The sequence below is a fragment of the Callorhinchus milii genome, unplaced genomic scaffold, assembly GCF_018977255.1.
Source record: "Callorhinchus milii isolate IMCB2004 unplaced genomic scaffold, IMCB_Cmil_1.0 Scaffold2, whole genome shotgun sequence".
In the NCBI taxonomy this organism is placed as follows: domain Eukaryota; kingdom Metazoa; phylum Chordata; class Chondrichthyes; order Chimaeriformes; family Callorhinchidae; genus Callorhinchus; species Callorhinchus milii.
The window spans coordinates 71,426,431-71,447,939 of record NW_024704743.1 but is presented as its reverse complement, the minus strand read 5'-3'; the positions used below and the strand labels follow the sequence as shown (position 1 = coordinate 71,447,939).

The 21,509-nt window shown below is 39.2% G+C and overlaps 1 protein-coding gene across 1 annotated transcript in view; it reads right to left on the bottom strand.

Moving 5' to 3' along the window:
• The window catches only part of dnah5l (dynein, axonemal, heavy chain 5 like), a 157,819-nt gene that overhangs the window by 8,360 nt on the left and 127,950 nt on the right, over positions 1 to 21,509 (bottom strand). The window contains exons 68-75 of the mRNA XM_007897565.2: positions 18,428 to 18,699; positions 16,799 to 16,963; positions 15,696 to 15,963; positions 12,385 to 12,506; positions 10,296 to 10,643; positions 9,852 to 10,040; positions 7,204 to 7,336; positions 272 to 480 (exon numbers count right to left, since the gene is read on the bottom strand). Coding sequence (XP_007895756.2) covers positions 272 to 480; positions 7,204 to 7,336; positions 9,852 to 10,040; positions 10,296 to 10,643; positions 12,385 to 12,506; positions 15,696 to 15,963; positions 16,799 to 16,963; positions 18,428 to 18,699 — 1,706 coding nt within the window. The remainder of the gene's footprint in view (positions 1 to 271; positions 481 to 7,203; positions 7,337 to 9,851; positions 10,041 to 10,295; positions 10,644 to 12,384; positions 12,507 to 15,695; positions 15,964 to 16,798; positions 16,964 to 18,427; positions 18,700 to 21,509) is intronic.

Sequence of the window (21,509 nt, the reverse complement as noted above, 5' to 3'; positions counted from 1 at the left end):
TGGGGAGTGCACTAATTCACTACACTGTTGTTATAGCAACCGTAAAATAACACATTTTAACAACAGCAACTTGCATTTATAGAGCACCACTCACGCAGGTTCCCAGAGTGCTTGACAGTGGTGGAGCACTTTACTGAGCCGGGAGGGGAGAAGTGACTATAGGCATGGCCTGAAGGTGGTGAAGGAAGACCCTCAAAACGAATAATAATGGAGAAATTAACCGTTTTTGATTACTAAACCAGTACCGAGATTAACTATTTGAGTAGCTGACCTGAGGGTTAAAGAATCCAGTCATCCAGAATTGGTTTGGTCGCCCATCAAACAGCCAGGAGTAGAACTGCTGATTTCTTTCAAGCAGCTCTGTGAACCAGAACCCAAGAGTAGCAGATTCCCAGGAAATTTTGTACCACAGCTTTGGAATCCGGGCATCATACATATTATCAAGCGCATCTCTCAAGTCTTCAGACATTATGATTGTGCCTAAATTAAAAAAAAAATCCTTTAGGAAGCACAGAAAACATTTGTACAATGACTACAGGTTCTTACAGCCTTTTCTCATTCGCTGTCTTTTTTGTTGTGGCCTGACATTTTTCTCTTTCCATTAACTACTGCAATTGATGGTTAAGATTGGCAAAGCAAACCAGCCATGTAAAGTTTATTAATGGAACGTGCTATTAATTTGACCTCAAGCTATCCACTGTCATCGTTAAAGAATTTCATTGTCGCAAGGGCTTAGCTTCATCTCAAGTGCTCAGTGTTTGAGATTGCTTACATTTAATGAGCATTGGCTGGTAATTTAAATGTTCTGGTTAGTGGCTATTAAGGGCAATCTAAAGTGATAATCTAAATTTATACACAATTATATGCATCGTGAAAAATCTGAATCTGGACCAATTTAAACAAGTTCAGCCTGAGCCTGTTGTCTTTTCAAATTGCACAAGCATTTTTCGTCAGTGGTTTCAATAGCAAATACATCTGTTCATCTCAGTTTTAATGATTGACTTTTACAAACTAAACTAGGTATTATCTGTGTGGATCAGAGAATGTTTTACTGTTAATTTCTATATTAAATGAGCTCTGGTTTTCCAGACCCATGAATGTTATAAGAATTTGAAACAGCTCTTCCTCCTTGAAATCACATAAACAAAATAGTTTTGCTAAAAAGAACAATATATTATTTTCTAAAAAGAATGCTGGGGCAGCATAAGACTTTTCTTTGGGATGCGTGGTTATCGTTTAACTCTGGTATTAATAAGGGTTGCAATACCAGAGCGTATTTGGGGTATTGTGGGAGTTTAACTAATTACAATTGCAGTTTTCCATTGTGAACAATATCTGCCAAGCTTCCTGCTGCTTGTCCAGCTAGCCTCACCCAATCCATCAGGGCTTTTTTCTAGCAAGGGTAACAAGAGCTAATAAGGAAGAATCCCGACCCTCAGTATTCTCCGTCCTGATGAGCCAGGCTGGCTGGCTTGTGATCACAGTACCTTTGCGTGCTATGGGCCTGAGCTAATCAACTGGGCTACGGAGACCACAGAGGACTGACTTAATACAAATATTCCATTGCTAGGTACATTACCTTGAAGCCAACTCTGCCCCAAAGAAACCCTGTTATCTCCCCCAGAATGACCATTATTTAATTATTTAAGATTGGACAACATCTGACACTGGACAACATTCGCCAGGCAGGGCGAAACCTTGGGCAAGTTTCCTTACTCCACACACCTAATAATAATCCCCCCAAATCAAAACAATAATACATTGGTCATTTTCAATCCACGACTGTTTGTGGGACACTCCTGTGCACGTTTCGCCCACAATTATACGGTCAATTCATTTTACAGCATATTCTGTGAAGCACTTTGAGACGTCTGGAAGACGTGAAAAGCACTATGTCAAATGCAAGGATTATTATTATTATTTTGAAATCTTAGTCTTAATTTGGAAAGATGTTTTTCTACAGTTCTTACATTTTATATCAATGGCCTTAAGGCTAAAGCCATGAGATTCAGGCCTCTATTATCCACTGGATCAATTATAGCTTGTTCCTTAAGAATAATTTGAAACATGAAACTGAAAGCAAGAATCGTTAATTTTCATTGGTGCACTGTGCACAAACTCTTTCTGCTGGGTGTCTACAAATTTAATGGTGATATTCTTGATAAAATTATGTCGTGAACTCTAGCAAGTATTCTTGCAGAAGAATCCTAAGCAAGCTTTCAATCGTATTTTTTTTTACCCAAATGTAAAACTTTTAAAAAAACTTAATCCAATTTAAATGGAACTGACCTTTTCCAAATCCAATTTTTTCCCTAATGTTACATTTTAAAAATATACTACTTGAGGTAGTAAGATATTAGAAATGTATTTTCGCACTTAGGACAAACATGATAACTTATGAAAAATATAATCATAAGTGAAGTACACCCTGGCTCATGAGTGGAAATAAATGTAATGCTCCATGGCCTCTTGTATTTGTATACCTCCTCTTCCCGATTTTCATGTTGGCAGCAGGGCTTAGTTTGTGCCACTTTTTATGGATGTTACTGGACGTTTTAGCAGGGATTGCTTGGTGACGACATAATTGTAGCCAGACAATAGATTAAAGTGGGAGGATCTGTTTTATTTTGGTCAGCTGGATGTCTGACTCATGCGGAAACCCATCACCCTGTTTAAAAGTACCCAAACCAAACTGAGAGTTCCACATATGAAGCCACCTCTTACACACGCAGATTTCTCTATGTCTGGAATGGAATGCTCATGCTATCCCTGAAGGGACTCATGCTGCTTATCTAATTCTGGAAGGTATTAGATGAAGGTTGACAAGCCAAGACTTGGGGACCCTGTTTACATAGTAACCGTTGGTGTTACCTCTTAAGTTCAACCAGCCCAAACCACTTAGCTTGCTATTGAGTGGAACTGCCTGGCAAGCTTTCCCCTGCTTGCCCAGCTAGGGCCACCCTACCTGATAGGCTTTACCTCACAGAGTTAACCAGAACCAAGTCAGAAGAATCACTGTCCCCACTGACTTGTCCCTGCAAGTCCTGCCGATGAGCCAGGCTGGCTGGAGTGACATTAACAGTGCCTTGGAGTACTGCAGATCGGCTTAGCTCAGGAAATGCCGATGAGAATTGACTCTCTTCCAACATTCCATTGCCAAGTACAACCTTGGAGTCAGCTTAGCTCCAAGCAGAGCCCACTTATCTCCCCTCAAGGAGAATCGTCACTGTGATTTTGACCCATGGGCTGGTGTATGCCGACACAGGGAATATCAGATTCAGAGAGGAAGTCAAAGTAATTAACTTTCACAAACTTTTAAAAAAGTGACTCATGTCAAATCCTCCCAAAAATCTAAATCCAATTGAACTCTGTGAATTGAGTCCTGTACATAGTAGTCGTTGTACATGTATGAAAGGTAAGCAGTCCATATGGAACAACAAATTATATTTTATAGCATCTTTCACATCAGGAGGATGTCCCAATGGATGCAATTAATAGCAAAGTTTCTCTATATCTTGAGTCTTTTTTTAAAAGGTAATTGATCTGAACCTACAGGAATCCCAGTACGTTCAAGATTCATGTCCTCACTTCATCCCAAATGGGGTAGAACATAAAGCAAGACAAAAGGAGAAAAAGTACATTTAGGCCTAGGGAAAAACTACAAAATTGTGGACTTTGATCTCCTGGGGGTGAAGTTCTGCACAGACACTACATTACCCTAAAAGACGAACAAGGTAAAAACTCCACAACAACTCCATTAGGTCAGCATCAGCCTACTACCATCTCATCCCCTAGGACTCAGAAGCAAAATAAAACGCATTTGCCATGGAGATTGTAGCTATCATGACCTCCAATGTTGTCCCTGATAGGTACTTATCCACTTCTTATTTTGAAGGACATAGCACTGCAATAAATAATTATGCTGGGATTGTGTTTCATATATCGACTCCAAAGTCTAAGGACTCTACGCACAGAGTAAAGGGTTTGTCTGGAGTATTTAACCTCAGCAATCACTTTGACTTTACAGTATCCGCCGATTTCTTTTAAAATGGAAAAGCAATATGGCTGCATACATAAAGCAGAGATTTTTAAAATTATAAAGGGTTCAAAGGTTAGCATAAATAGGTTATTCCCAATTGTTTGGGGAGTCCATAACAGAGGGCACCTTATTATAAAATAGTGACCAGAGGAATTTAGGAGGAATTGTTTCACGCAGAGGGTTATGAGAATGAGGAACTCACCGCCTGAAGCTGTGGTTAAAGCAGATAATATAGATGCATTTTATAGAATCATAGAATCCTACAGCACAGAAGGTGGCCATTCGCCCATCATGCTTGTGCTGGCTCTTTGAAAGAGATATCCAATCAATCCCACTCCCCCGCTCTTTCCCCATAGCCTTGCACTTTTTTTCCCTTTCAAGTACCTATCCAATTCCCTTCTGAAAGTTATTATTGAATCTGCTTCCACCATCCTTTCAGGCAGTGCATTCCAGATCGTAACAACTACAACAACAAAATTACATTTGCATAGCGCCTTTCACGTCAGGAGGATATCCCAAGGCGCTGGACAGACAGTTTTGGACCCGAGCTGGGGTTCGTGATCGGGGAGGGTGGAGGGCAGGGGGGGAAGCTGGGTGATCGAAAGCACAGTCGAAGAAGAGTGTCTTGATATGGGTCTTGAAGGAGGCAAAGGAGGGGCGAGGCAGAGGGACTGTGGGATGGAGTTCCAGAGGGACAGGGACAACAATTCACTGTGTAAATAAAATCCTCCTCCTGTTTTTTTTCAACTGTTATTTATCCCCAACAAATTGCCCTTCCTAACTCTGAACCTGTGTTTTTTTGCTTTCATGGTGTATCTGAAAATATTACTCCCGGTCGACATTTTCAGATCCATTTATGATCTTACATATTGTCTTTTGCTGAAACAAGAATTAAGATTGCAGTTTAAATAATTTTTTTCAAGTACATATGAAAGTATATATGAAATATTATGAAAGTTATTATTGAAACCTGCTTCCACATGCTTTCAGGCAATGCATTCCAGAAAAGAGTGACTTGATGCCTAAAAAAAATTCTCCTTATTTCCCTTCTGGTTCTTTTGCCAAGAGGAAGCTAAATATACATGAGAGAGAAGGGAATAGAAGGATATGAGAGGGTGTAAGGAGTGGATAGAGACTCCTGTGGAGTATAAACATGGCTAATGGCATGTTTCCATGCTGTACAGTCTATGTAAATCTACACGTTCCTGCATATACACAGTATTATAACTGGTTTGCTACTGTTCTTTTATGGTCAATCATTAGTTAACCTTGTGATCATGGTATCTTTGAGCTCCTGGCTATCAGTGTAAACCCTCCCACACCCAAAGATGTCAGGGAGAGTTATCTTTCCAAGGAACCCTCAGAGCAGAAGAGAAATTGCAATGCCACAGTAATGAACCTGTCGTTTCACAGTTAATATCCAATTACTGCACTTTTGGACATGTGGGAAATCAATTTTTGCAGTTTGAGGAAAAAAGGGAAACAATTCCAACATGTATAACAAGCAAACAGATAATCTAGCAAAGTAACCTTATATGGTACAAGGTGAAATTTTGTAACATGGCATATCTGTGCGCCCAAAATATTGAAACCAGAGGTAATATGGTAGTATGGAGAATCTTTACCACCAAAGATCCTCTTCCATCCCATACCCAGACAGTTATGAATGCTCTGAGCTCCCAACCTCCCAGGCTGCCTTTATTGCTTGTAACGATTCAATTCCTGTCTTAAGAAATACCCACCTAGATTTTGCAGTCGAAGTGCATTCAAAGGGGTTAGTGTTTGGGTTAGATTCCATCTTGATTTTAATCAGACACAACCAATTTCAAAGAAAACGTGCTTATCCTCAAGGGAAAAATGCACTGGAATCAGTGATGAATTATGGACTTTTGAGTTATTTTAATTAAACGTTTCTGCTACCATTCACCTGTGGAAGAGCAGCCGGCACCAGTTTGTAGTCACAGCCGTGCCACCGTCACTTGATCAAAGCCACATTTTGCAGCAGAACCATTCTCAAGGTGTTGGCTGGGAAGTACAGCAGTACTACATTATTTCTGTTAATATAGTGGCCAAGTGCAAAATTCCAAAAAGGTAATATGGCAGACCCTGCTCCTTAATCATTTAGAATGCGAGCATTGACCTAAAATACATGATCTTTTCTTTATCATGAAATATCCACTGTCCATTCATTAACAAGCCTTAAAAGTTACTATCACTGAAACAGAATGAATGTTTTATTACCTTCATGCCCTGGCACTTACCTATCTCTCCGACCTGCTTACTCACCAACCCACTACCCACTGCCACTGCTCGACTGGCTTCAGCCTCCTGCATGTCCCTCGTGCCCTCGGTTCCTCCATGGGTGGCTACGCTTTCAGCCACTATGCCCCGAAACACTGGAACACTCTTCCTCTATCCCTCCACCCTTGCCCTCTCCTTCTCTATCTTCAGGTCGCACCTGAGGACCTTCCTCTTCGACCGTACCTACTGTCACCTCCCCCTCCCCCCGGCTCAGCATTGTGCTCCGCCACCATCAAGCGCTCTGGGATGCTACCCTGCATGAGGGGCACTATATAAATGCAAGTTGTTGTTTTATTGAGATTACACTTCCAATGTGTTATGATAGGACACTAAAAAACTAATGGGGATTCATCAGTGAAACCTTTCAAAGTAACGAATAAAAATCGTAACTAATCTTCACAAAAATCATTAGCAGGAAAAATTGTGAAGGAGGCATACATATCAATCCACAATATCCCGTAAACCACTTTGAAATGTCTTGAAGATGTGACAAGGCGTTATGTGAAATACAAGGATAATTATTATTATGAAAATATTCATCCTCATGTGGAGAAATGGCTAAACTAATTCAGTCACTGCTTTACCAATAGATTTCCTTTGTGATTTCTTCTCAGAAGTTATATTGTTGTGCTTGGGTCAATCAGCAGTGAAGAGTTCGTTAATGCAGCAGTCCTGCTCAGAGACATGTGGGCGGCAGTGTGTCAAACTCTAGCGTGTTTCATGTGTTTTTCCTCAGTTAATCTAGTGAATTAGAAGACTGCGATCAGATAACTATTTCCTTCCAAATAATCATAACCCAGCACCTGCAATATTAATGTGCTATAAACCTTCTCCTTCCCCCAGGAACAGAAATAAAAGTTTACCATCGATAGCTAATTTCAGATCCGTCAGCGTGCTCCTAACTCGGGCAATGACATGCTGTATGCGGTCAATTTCTTGACGCAAGAAGATGTTCATTGGTTGAATGCCACCCATATTCTGAAGCTGAGCTTTGACCTGCAGAATAAAGTCAAAATATCAGTGTTTTTTCTTCCATCATACTAGCCTATGGTACATGTTAACATTTAAATGCAGCAGATCTTTTATTGTAATGAAATGTCCTACGGTTTGCTTCCATTACCATTTAAGTCACCTTTCATAACCAAGCATAGAATGTCTTTGGGAAATACTTAAAGATTTTATGCCTTAGCTCTTCTATGTTATTTGTACACAATATAAATGCTGACGTAATTGCACCTTTCTATCATTGTGTCTCTGGGAACATTACTTCAGAAGACAATAAGGCTGTCCATAAATACAGTAGTGTAAATTATTTCAACCATGTCTTTCCACATATTATCCTCTAAACAGAGATGATCTCGTCTGTATTAAGTTATAAAGCTATCCGTGTGTATAAATTATTTAACATATATCAGCAAATTTGCTTTAATTTTCATTTGATACTGTGTACATTAAAAATAACCATTATCCAAAGGTTCCTGCAATGCTGAAGAGGTAAATGAGAAAAAATTGAATAAATACCTTTATGAGACTAAAGTATCTACCATAATCTGATGTTTTTGTGTACAAGTACAGTGTAGATTTAGTCTATAATTTAGTTTTATTACAAAGTCTTTTTTATGTCCGAAATGATGCATGGTCTTCCTCATATGTCACTTGTCTAGATAACAGAATCAGGTTTTGAGTTATAAATTCTGTGCCATTTCAAAGCGAAGTATTCATAAGAGCCTCACAAGCTAAGTAGAACAAAACAGTAAAAACCATGCCAATAGAGCTGGAACAGTCATTTATCTTGATGTTTTCTGGATTCTGTACCAAAAGTTGGTAGGGCACGGAAATGAAATGCCTAGAATTGTACGTTCCAGGATACCGTTCTATTACAGTTATCCTAACCTTTGAACAGGAATAAATGGTGTGCTAAGCACACAGACCATTCTTGGTTAGACTTTGCAGCTCCAATCCAAATTACATTTTGTTGCTAAAAAAATTTCAGCATCACCATAGAAAATTTATAGTAAATTCTGTGAAGCACTTTGAGACGTCTAGAAGACATGAAAAGCGCTATATCAAATGCAAGGATTATTATTATTATAAAATAGTGGCTGACGGACTCTACAGTGAGTCGATATTGCATGATGCTAAAAGGTGCCGGGCTCCTTTACCTGACAAGCCATACCAGGATGAAGACGGTGTTCAATCTGACAACAATACTCCCTTCACTCTCAGCGCCTTGCGATGTCCACCTGACGTGAACAACGCTATACAAATGTAATTTGTTGTTGCTGTTCACAGAGGCAAACATTCTGAACTTACTCACTGATTGTCAACACTGCACAGCACTGAATATACAACAATCCTCTACAATCCCACTCTTGCTGCTAATGAAACCATACTGGAATTTCAACCCCAATATATTCAACAAACTATTAATAGCAATAAAATACTGATTATACACATAATTTAACATTCCAAAGTATACATGCATCACGTGAAATTACAAGCAGTCTTAAAACCAATTATAATATTTTAATTACGTTTTATACTCAATTGTAACTTTTGGTGATATAGAAATATATCAAGGTTAACTGAAGGGAAATAATATTTTAAAACCGTCTGCCGAAAGATATAAAATAATTGAGGTCATAGAAAATCGCACAACTCACTTCCAAATGAAAAATAACTACTTTTTAATAATGTTCCTTGGAAAAGGGCAAAACTATTAAAACCAGCACAAGTCTAGAGGCCATTTGGAACCTAGCAACATACTGAAAAATACTGGAAAGTGGTGTAGGGAAGAAAAAAAATTCAGCTGTTCTCTTGTGTGGTCCATAAGTGTAGAAATATTCCATTCTTTGGATTTCACGGATATGTGATAAGACAGATCGATAAACTGTACATTTCTTTTTGTACATTATTTTCTCTGCTTTCTGTCTTCCCTACCCATACAATCTTCAGAACTCTAACCATAATGGCACCAGACAATCTGGTCCCAAGCGACCACTATTGTCACTACCAGACATGGCAGGATAGCCACTTGGATTAACTAATTCTAGAATTTACCCCTTATCACTTTAAACAAATCCACAGGTTGGCAAGAGCCAAGATTTGAGGATCCCAGAGAGTACTGTTGGAGTTTAAGCAGCTATAACTGCAAAATGGCATTGAGGGCACTGCCTGGCAAGCTCTCCTTTGTTTGTCAGATAGAACCCATTAAGCCTTTGGCTTGCAGGGAGCAACAGTAACGGTGTGGGAAAAATCCCTGTCCCTAATGATACGTCTGCCAATGCGCAGGCTGGTTTACCTTGAAGGACTGTCACAAAGGGCGAACTTAATTCCTATACTCCATTGCCAGGCACAAAATCTTGCAGACAACTTAGCCTCGAAGAAACCCTGCTTACCTTCCCCCAACCTCAACAAAAGATAGTCATTAAAAGAGAGTGAGGCAAAGCAAGGACATCTTGATTATTTTACCTCCAAATGAAACAAACACCTTAAATCAGTTGTGCTTTACCTCATATGGAATATAGTCTGGTGGGAGTTTTTCCAGCATCTCACTTGCAAGGCGTTGTACAGTGCTCTCCCTGGTATCTCCTTCACCACCCCCACTGTCTTTGGGTTGGATGTTGACTATTGTGCTAAGGGTCTCATTTGCCATGTTAGTCTGATAGGTAATGTCTGCATTGGAATGCAACCCAAATACCTGTAGAAATAAAAATATTCTCAAAATGTATTTTTGTTTGTTGTACTGTACTGCATTTTTAGAGGCCAAACAGAGAGCACAGTAAACATTACGGATTTTAGTGTAACATTTCACAAAATGAGTTACTTTGAAGTGTAGTTACTGCTCTGCAGGAAAATTTGCATTTATTGCTGTTAAAATATTGGCAGCAATAGCATTCGGCTAAAGGGAGATTTTGCTATGGTGGGAACGAATACAAATGTAAATCTTAAATACCTCAGGCGTATCAACCAGTGGCAGACTCTCAATGTACTGTAAGATGTCTTGGATAGTCTTGCCCTTGGGGATAACATAATCCTTGAAGAAGCAGAATTTATCTGAGAACATATTTTCCCCAAACCACACTCGTGCAAAAGTATTGAGCAACTGCTTGTCGAGGTCATCAGTTACACGGCCCCCATACTGCACTTCTCCCAGCATGTACCGCATACAGTTCCAGTTCACACCACGCTTAATGTCCATCTCATCCAGGTGGTTCTGCACAAACTGAACGCTGGCTGTAAAATCCGCTTGATTAAACTCATACGGGATATTCCAGCCCAGTGGACCAAACTTGCGCCTTTCCTGTACAAGTAAAGTTGAAATAAAAAACTAGAATAGATTAAATGCCAATCATTGTTTCATTATTTCAACATGCAATTTATTTCAATGATTGATTCACAAGGTAGAAGGAAATTGCAGTTTTACAGTGCTTTATGTGCTAAAATGTCTGAAAGTATTTTACAGCAATTATTGTCTAAGTCTAGTGACTATTTTTCAAGACATCTATTCAGAGCTCTGAGACACAACCCCAAATGAAAGGCACTATATAAATGCAAATTGCTGTCATGCACAGCAAATGGCACTAAAGTGACCAATCAAGCTGGGAGGTTGTGGACCACGATACCAGGAGAAACGTCCTTCTCTTTTCTTACAGTGTCATAGGATCTTCAACATAAACCTGAGGCAGGGAAATCAGACCTTTGTTTAATACTTGTATTTGCATCACATCAAAAATTGTTAGCCAGGAGATCAGGAATGGAAAATGGGAAAAAATGTAAACTTTTTCAAAACATCTTATTTCCCTTCCTTCTTTTCACATGATCACCTGAACTTTCTCTGTGACCACAAATGCAAATTAGAAATTGACCACTAGGGCCTAAATATGCACAAAATAACATGTATAGTGCTTTACATGGAACATTCGTCTGGGATCTAATTGAGTACATGGCGTCCGATCAATGAGGATTTGATTGTATAAGAGTGAGTAAAGTTCTAATACAGCAGCTCTCTGTTACTGTAATTTTAGGAGAGCTCATTAATATTAGGTACTGGAGTTTTATGCATTTGATTAAGTCCCAGGTAACATTAGGGAAAAGTCACTGAGATTTTTTGCAAAGCTACCTGATTACTGTGAAATTGCTTTGAAACTTATCCTAGCCAAAGGGGAATTACCCAACAAACAGAGCAAATTAGCACAAGCCTATCTAATGTCAAGAGATTGCTAAATTAACTCAGTTTAAGATTACATTTATTATCGTATTTGGAGAGGCTTAGCTATCATTTGAGTTCCTATCAGTTCCTGTTAGAAAGAACAAGTATCAGATGATGCAAATAATGAACCCATTGTTTGTAGCTGCAGTTTGTTCAACAACGATAGTTGATATGTCTTTTCACAATTAGGAAACGAGTGGTATCATAACCTCCTTTCACTATACCTGGTTTGAGCTGCACAGTAACATAATTTAGGTACACAAGTCATAAGGAGGCTGTTATAAAATACACTTTGCCTATAATGCACAGTTACTACTTTTACAGTAAATTCTGTGACGTGATAACATGGGAGTCTTATTATTTTTTAAGGGTATTGAGCCTGTTCCACCATTTTATCAGATTGTGATAGGTTTTTCTAATCCTATTTCTTTGTCTTTTCTCTAACTCATTTAACAACCTTATTTTCCAAGTATCTATCTATTTATTTACTTTCAAAGATTGCTGGGCTCAATACAGTTCTGTGATGAATAATGCAAGCCATTGTTTTGTGACTGGATTAATCAATGAATTAAATTTCATTTTGGCCACAATATTTATTTACAGTTATTTCACTGAGGAATTTCAAACATTCTTTTTTAAATAAAATTTGTCTTTCCAATGACAAAATATTGACAAAATAAAAGGCTTCAAAACACAAAATACTGCAGATGCTGGAAATCTGAAAACAAAAACAAAAGTGCTAGGAACACACAGCAGGTCAGGCAGCATGTACTGCGTGACCTCCTTAGTGTTCCCAGCGATTTCTGTTTTTGTTTTCAGTAAAAGACTTCACCTGTACAGTTGTATGAAGGAAGGCCACAGCATACAATAAAGGTTTCCACTGAACCATGTTGCTAATATCCAGATGTTCTTGGGTAATGCTGGTGTAAGTCCGTTTCAGGCCAGCTTTCACACCTGCACAGTTACACGAGAATAAATGGACAAACAGTGAAATTATTTCTGTTGGAACAAGATTTATAATTGTACTCGGTTAGTCAGCCAACCCCCGGGCGAGGTCTCCCTCCCCTATCTATCTATCTTTATATATTATATATGTATCTTTATATTTTATGTATACTAATAAAACGACGATGTTTGACTGCGCTTTAAAAAGGATTTCAATAACCGATTGACGTAGAGACATGATTTATACCTCATCGGAAAGGTCTTGAAACTAGGAGTGACATGGGCATATTTGTTTTGGGTATCTCCTATCATTTATGAGTTATTTCAGTTTTGCATTTTTGCTGCAGTTACATCTGGTGGCCACCAAGTCAACGTGGCGCTGTGCTTCAGAGCACCTATGTATGTTCGCACACACTGCAGTTACACCTGGTCACGCTGTGGCATCATACGTCACAGAGCACGCACGTAGCCAAGCAGTGGTGGGAACAAAATAAAGAACACAGATGCAGCTAAGCCGCGGCAACAACAACAAAATAACATTTTTAAAGCTCCTTTCACGTCAGGAGGCCGTCCCAGTGACTATAGATTATGCATTTATATTTATTATTTTAAAGATGCCTAAGCGAAAATCAAACCTTTCAAGGATAAGTAAAATTGCTAGACAAAAGAGAGAAGGCCCGTTAATGAAACTAAAGGACAAAGTCCTCCCACAGAAGTCCTCCCAGATGAGTATAGATAAAGATGAAATATATGTCTGTGTGTCAATCTACATTCCAAATTGGATCCTTCGATTGCAAGCAAAGCTGCAAATGGTACAGCTAGTTTACAAATATAGAGCTAAATACCGCGTTATTTTATGATATTTCAAAGCAGGGAAATATCAAAACTATATTTGGCTTTTCTTAATGTTAAAATGTTGTGTATTTCACTTCAAAATTTATGGTTGTGCAAGTAATGAATGGAAGAACGATTTTACCATCTGCTCTCTCCCTGAAAAATAACTACATTCAGAGCCCAAAGAGATGCTCATATCATACCGTGCGTTTTTATTCCTCCTGGGAGAGAACAACCTTTACAATCTATGCACTAAATCATATTAGACAGGTAATGGGCACCCCACTGAATGTGTGTGGTTAAAGGGAATAGTTGCTCAGACATCAATTTATTCTTCCATAACTAATCATTCTTCCATAACTAACGATAATGACATTCAGTCTGGTCTTTCTCGTATCTGAATATTAAACCATTAACTAAATATAAACGGGAGGAATAGTCTGCTTAACTACCATTGTTTTCAATGAAAAATCTTCTTTTACCAGTTGTCTGCCATGTTTCTCCCACAAAATATACAGTCATTCCACTTTACAGTATATTCTGTGAAGCGCTTTGAGATGGCTCAAAGACGTGATAAGGTTCTGTATCAAATGCAAGGATTATTATTAGTAGTAGTACTGAGCTTTATTTCACTCTACCAGGATTTTAATGTACAAAAATTTACTACTGGCAAAAATGTATTTTAGATATGTCCCATGTAGTAATTTATTATTATAATAATCCTTGAATTTAATATAAAAGAACAACAAAATTACATTTGTACAGCGCCTTTCACATCGGGAGGACGTTCCAAGGCACTGGAGAATCAGAGTTTCGGACACGAGCTGTTTTTGTTTTCAGGAGAGGTTGCAGGGGGGGAAGCGGGCTGATCGAAAGCCCGGTCAAAGAGAAGGGTCTTGCGATGGGTCTTGAAGGAGGCAAGGGAGGGGTCGAGACAGAGATGGAGTTCCAGAGGGTGGGGGCAGAGTGGCAGAAGGCCCGCCCACCAATAATGGGACGAGCGAGGGCGGGGGATGTGAAGCAGACCGGAGCCCACTGAGTGGAGGGAGTGAGCAGGATGGTTGGGGATTAGGTCGCAGAGCATGACCATGGAGAGCTTTGAAGGTGAGGACCAGAATCTTGAACTGTCATCTCTGTGTGATGGGAAGCCAATGGAGTCGGGTGAAGATGGGGGTGATAGGGTCACGGAGCCTGGTGCGGGAGAGGACACGGGCTGCAGAGTTCCGGATGATCTGCAATCTATGGAGAGAGGAGTCGGGAAGGCCGACAATCAAGGAGTTTGCATAGTCAAGCCTCAATGTAATGAAAGCGTGTATGAGCGTTTCGGCGGCCTGCGATGTGAGACAGTGATGGAGGCGGGTGATGTTGCAGAGGTGGGGGAAGGCAGAGTGGGTCATGGCAAGGATGAGGAAGTTAGAAATTGACCTCATGTCTGGGGATGATGTCATCAAGAGGGAGCATACCGATATTCAAGATGAGGGAACTAAGGACAGAGCCCTGGGAAATGCCACACAAGATGGTGCGGGGGCTAGAGGAGAAACCATTTGTGGAGATGAAGTGGAGGCAGTGTGAGAGATACGATCTGAACCAGTCAAGGACAGAGCCATGAAGGTTGAGCCGAGGCTCTGAAAACCTTTAATGTCAGGAGGACATCTCAAAATGCTTCACAAGATCCACTGTATAGTGTGAATTTATTACTATTATTAATATAATAATAATCCTTACATTTGGTAAAGCACCTTTCACGTCAGGTTGTCTCAAAGCACTTCACAAGATACACTGTAAAGTGTAATGACTATGTGTTTTGTTGGTGAATACAGCAGCCAATTTGTGCCAGGAAGTGAATGACCAGTTTTATTCGGAGTGTTGTCGATCAGGACATCGAGAAAAACTCCTCTTTTCAAATGGAATCTTTAACATTCAACCTGATCAAGCAGAAGAGAATTTCGTTTCTCTGCTCATTTGACGGTGCTATATCAAATTCAAGGATTATCATCACTGAGGAAGATGGGAGGGCAGGTTGAGGATGTTGAGCAAAGGACAGATCAAACAAAAATCTTTTTAGCAGGGATTTGAAGGCAGGCAGATTGGGCACGAAGTGAAGACATTTTGGGAGAGAACTCTAGAGCGCAAGGGCACATTGGTTGAAATTTCAGCCACCAACAGTGGGATTGTGAGAAGTGTGGTGAGCAAACGACCTGTAGCATTCCCAAGGAGGACAACTGAATGGAGGATGCGGGCAGGAGAACGGAAAAAATATCCGCAATCTAATGAGACTGTTAACAGTCACATCATTTACTATTGTTCTGTTTTTTTTAAAATAATAAAAATGTGTTTGAACACACAGGAAAATCTTAGCCTTACCCTGAGGAGGTTCATTGGTAAATTTAATCGAGGACTGCAATAAGTTGATGGGGAACTTTGGATGAACCTCTGTCGTGATCCAGGTTCGGAATCCGTCATTTACAGATTCTGTTGTAGTGACAGTATCGAGAAGCTCGTCCATGAAATTCAAGCCAAGGTGGCAGTTCTGTAGAAGAAGCCAACCACCGTCCTGCATACTCTGTGTAAGCAAACGCCTGGCGTGGATTTCTTGGCCCTGCCCCATGGAAATGGCACGGCAGGGAGTGTTCTAAAGGGATGTTAAACAGAGGAAGCAAAGGTCAACTGAGTACAAAGGAAACTGCCATGTGAATAATAATTCTTGAATTTTTATTTTTTTGAGATTATCTGAGTGTTTGACACATGCAGAAACCCATCACCATGCTCAAGAGTATCCAAACTAGACTGAGAATTCCACATACACATGCCAATCTGCACATAGAAATGTCCGTATGAATGAAAATGTCTCCCTGGAGGGATGCACCCTGCTTACCTAATTCTGGAGAATATAGGTGAAGATTGGCAAGAGCAAAGACTTGGGGATTCTAAAATGTGTGTTGGGGTTTAATCAATTAAAACAGCACAACTTGCCTGTGGGAAAACAGTCTGGCTATTGACACAAGTGGTTTCCTGCAAAAGACTCATGAAATTGATGCTGCAGTTTTCGTTTCGAGCATTTTATCATCCCCATTAAGTTGCACACCTTAAATAGCAGAGGAAATGGTATCCAAGAGGAAGACAAGTTGTATTTATAATGGAGGAGCCAGTATTTATTAATTAGATAAATCAACTGTTTAAATAGCATTAATCTCCCATATACATCATGTGTATTTCCTACACAAATGACTTAATGGTCCCATGTGGTACATGAATGATATAAAAGTTTATATCCACGCATGTCAGCTTTTATATGGATGCAGTTCCAATGTTATACATGTTCATGTATTGAACCATTGCCTGAAAATTTAAGTCTTCAAATTAATTTATATCTGCCAATATTCTATAAAATCAAGAAAAATGCACAATGGTGCGATAGAAAATTAACATAGAGGGAAGCAGTTAGTGTTCTTGACTTGTTAATGTACCTTGCTCTTGGCCAGACGCTCAATATTTTCTGTAGGATCAGAACCCATAGAAAGGAAACACACGAGAGGTGTTCGATTATCACCTTCTGCCAACATCGCTTCCATGTCTAAAATAACTCCTTCTGCATATTTTGGTCCGAGTGCCTGAGCAATGTAATGACGTGCCTGGAATAAACAACATTACTGTATTATAATTATAATAATAATAACTCTTACACTCGGTATAGCATCTTTCACATTGGAAGGATGTCTCAAAGTGTTTCACAACATGCACTCTAAAGTGTAAGACTGACTCTGTGTTTTATGGGCGAACGTGCCAGACAATTCGCATACAGCAATGTCCTGCAAAGAGTCATGATGAGAAAAATCAATTGATTTAGTTATTGGGGGATTGCTGGTCAGGATACCAGAAGACATTCTCTTCACTGAAAAGTATTGCAAAGCGTAGTTAATACCGCTCCAATAATCCCAATATACCATTGAAAACTGGGGAAAAAACAAAAGCCCCAAATCATCATGGTCTTAACCTTAAAACCACTGCCTGGAAAGTTAAGATACTGCAGAAATTTAGGAATTTAATTGTGTTTTAATTTGGACCTCTGTTTCCAAAGATTTGTTTTCGAATTTTTTTCCCCAAAATTATGCACCATCTTAAATGTTTAAGAAAATGGTTCAAGGCCAAGATCATAAGAAATTTCAGGTCTGTGAACATGAGGGAACATTTTGTACACTTTCAACAACAGAAAGAACACAAAGAATAATAAATCATATTAAATAATATGAACAGAGCAGAACGTGTTTTGTTGAACCAGACCTAAATAAACTCAGTACTCAGGATTTTTTTTACAGGTTATTTACATTCAGTTTCTTTGTCAAATGTCTTGTAAAATATTCAATGGCATATCCTATACATGCCAAAAATACAAACATAGGAACAGGGGTAGGCCATTTTTCCTCTTGAGCCTGTTCCACTATTCTATTTAAATCTTGGCTTATCTGTACGTTAACTCATTTACCTGCCTTTTCTCCCTATCCCTTGATACCCTTACCTAACAAACATATATCCACCTTAGACTTGAAAATACCACTTCACCCAGCATTCACAGCTTTTTGAGGGAGAGAATTCCAGATTTCCAGAACCCTTTTCCTTCACCCTAAAAGAAGATCCACATTCTCAACTTAGAAATTTCTCCAGAGCATCACCCCTCCCTCCCGTATCCTCAGATTATGGCAAAAGCAAGCTCCAGGAGAGAGATCAATATCTTTACCAATAAGGGATAAACTTATTTTATGATTTAATTGCTCTTTGTAGGACGTTACTATGTGGAAATTGGCTGCCGTGTTCGCCCACAAAATACACATTAAATGTGACAGGACTCGTGTGAAGGACACTATAAAATGCTGTTGTCAACAAGGTGTTGTTGACAGTATATCCTGTGAAATGCTTCGAGACTTGAAAGGCACAATATCATTTGTAAGGATCATTTATTCTTATATTTATAATGAACAGATATAGTGACTTTATTACTGTAGGGTCTATTGAGGCTGAGACATTATATGTAATAAATAACCTAATTCTATTTACACTATAATAGCTGTAGTGCAGTTTGATTCAACAAATCAATTTACCTGAGCAATAGTACGATCAGGGCACCAACTGCGAATTAGTTGTAGTTTGCGGAACACATCCAGCACGTCATCATAGCCATCAGGGAGGGGAGACTCTTCAGGGGCTGCTTCATCAAACCAGGTCTTCCAGGCCTTATCATTTTTCGTCACTTGCACTAGCAGTTGGTTGAATGGATATGACTGAGACAGCTGCACAAGATTTAGCCAGGTCATGTCAAGGATCCATTTCTTTGGTTTGGGCTCTGCAGAATTGAGGTCCAAAGAGGCGCCACCTATAAATGTATATAAATATATATATATAGTAATTATTAATTTTCTGAGCAATATTGATAGGGACAAAAAAATGTGTTTTTTCCTGTTAATTTCCAGACTTAAAGCAATCAACATGACATATTGGATTTAGCATTGCCCACAACATAGCCCAGCACAAATAGTTGGTACACTGAAAAAAGCAGGCACCTTAATTCTCCATTTGGTTGAAAGGATTTAGCACAAGGTCAAAAGAGACTTTCGGATAAATAAAGCAGTTCTTATCCTTCCAGCATATCAATGGGATCCATCCAGTACAGCATCAAGCTTCATGTCCTTTGCTCTGCCTGCCCCACCTACGGTGGATGGGTTTTCAGCCTTTCAACCCTCACTCTCTGGAACTCCATACCAGTGTTCCTCCAGCTTCCCCCTTCCCTCACTTCATTCAAGGTGCTCTGAAGTCCTACTTGTTTGACCATGCTTTCGGTCATCTTTCCCCTCCCCAGCTTGGGTGCCCAGCCAGTAATAATAATAATAATCTTCGCATTTAATATAGTGCTTTTCACGTCTTCTAGACGTCTCAAAGCGCTTCACGGAAGAGACTGCAAAGTGAATTGACTGTATATATTTGTGGGCGAAATTAACAGTACTGTTAAGCTCTTCGGTATGCCCCCCTAACATGAAAGGTTTGACTTAAATGTAATTTTTTTATTTTATTGTGCATTGTATTAAGTGTTTTTTTTAAAATGAGTCTAATGTCTTGACCTCGACCAGCCACTCCCTGGCAACCTGTTCCAGTCACTAATTATCCTCTGGGTAAAGAAATACTTTCGGGTGTCTGATCTGAAACTGCCTTTTATTTCCCCAAACCAGTGTCCACTTCTTTTGCTGTCCTGTAATGTCTGACAATATTGTTTTGGGTTTTCTTTTTCAATCTCTTTTAAAATCTTGTATCTTGTATAAGGTCCTCTCTGAGATGTCGCTTATCAAGGCTGATGAGCCTTAGCTTATTGCTTGTAGCTCATTCCTCTAATGCTGGGAATTATCCAAGTAGCTTTACTCTAGACTGTTTCTAGAGCCAGGGCAAACCCTTTATGTTCCAATGACCGGAATTATATGCAGCACTCTAGATGCCAATAAAATAATCATAGAACATAGCACAGATTTATGCCATAAATCAAGAAATATTCAATCAAGAAACATCTATTTTTAACCAAAAAGTTTGGCCACCACTGATTTAGTCCAACACCCTGTTTGCCTTGCTTGTTGATTCTGTTTTGACACAGTGAGGATTGAATCAACTAACACCTCTAGCTTCCAAGCTTTCCCTTTGATGAATTAATTTAATCCAGAGAATACCTGTACTTTTTACTGCCTATATTTAGTATTTTACATTTATCTGCATTGAACTTCACTTGCCAGTCATCAATCTTTGTGCCCTGCCAAGCTTTCTACGTAAGACCTTTGCTGCTTCTTCTGATTCCAGTTTTCTCCAACTTGGTGTCATCTGCAAACCTAACTACTTGCTCTGAGTCTATGAATCCAAGTCACTAAAATATATAAAGGACAGGAAGTGGTCCCAATACAACAACAAATTGCACTTATACAACATCCCTTTACGCGGGGTAGTGTCCCGGTGCGCTTCGAATACAGATCCAAGACACTCCACTTAAAATCTCCCTCGATTTTGACCTAGCTCCCCTATTGTGGAGTCCTGTAGCTCAGTGGTTAGAGCACTCGCTTTGCAAGCAAGAGACCTGAGTTCAATTCCAGGCAGGGCGAAACCTTGGGCAAGTTTCCTTACTCCACACGCCTAATACTAATTCTTCCAAAAAAACAAAACAATAATAAATTGGCCATTTTCAATCTACGACTGTTTGTGGGACATTGCTGTGCACAATTGGCTGCCGCGATCGCCCACAAATATAGTCAATTCACTTTACAGTATACTCTGTGAAGCGCTTTGGGACATCCTCCCAACGTGAAAAACGCTATATCAAATGCAAGGATTATTATTATTATTATCAATTACATTTTGTTTCCTTCCCTTCAGTCAATTTTGAATTCGTGTCCATATTTTGTCCTTGAAACACCCATGTGATACTTTGTGAAATGGCTTGTAGGTATACAATTGAATATTCTTCACTCAAACAGATGTATACATCATTGCCACATACAAATCGAGGTTCCGGATCAGCTGTTTTTCTCCCACACCCCCAGTTTAAAAGTGTAATCTTGAGAATGCAGGTAGTGGCTGAAACACCCAGTACAAATTCCCTCTCCTTCCCTCCTTGCTCAGTGGATGCCGTCATCTTTATAAAGCACTTCCATCCAATTCATTGCAAAATGCACAACCTAAGTGCAAGTTTACTATCTAAGTGAAAATTCTTATACAAGCACTTTCTATATCCAAAGTATTTGCCAATGTTATTTCTTCTATGAAGATTTGATTGTGCAAATTGATATCATGGAAATATCACTGAAAGTAGAAATAAGAAACAGTATTAAGAAGTTCCGTCTCCAATGTAAGTATCACCACAATACAGGAGGTTTCACTGCAGAGCAAGTTGATTTTTTTTATTTAGGAAAATGCCTTTTAATCAAAACTGATCTCATTATAATTAATTTTCCCCATTGTCAATTCCCCTGAACATCATACATTGCTCGTTAAATTCATTAGCCTTCATAATACAGCAAAGATTTTATTTTATAGAAAATAAGGCAGCTGAAAGTTGTAGGTCCTTCATATTTAGCCTGAGACTGTTTTTTAGCATCCAATATTCCCTTGCACAGCATTCAGTTCAGCATCTAATTATGCTATAATTTCACCACA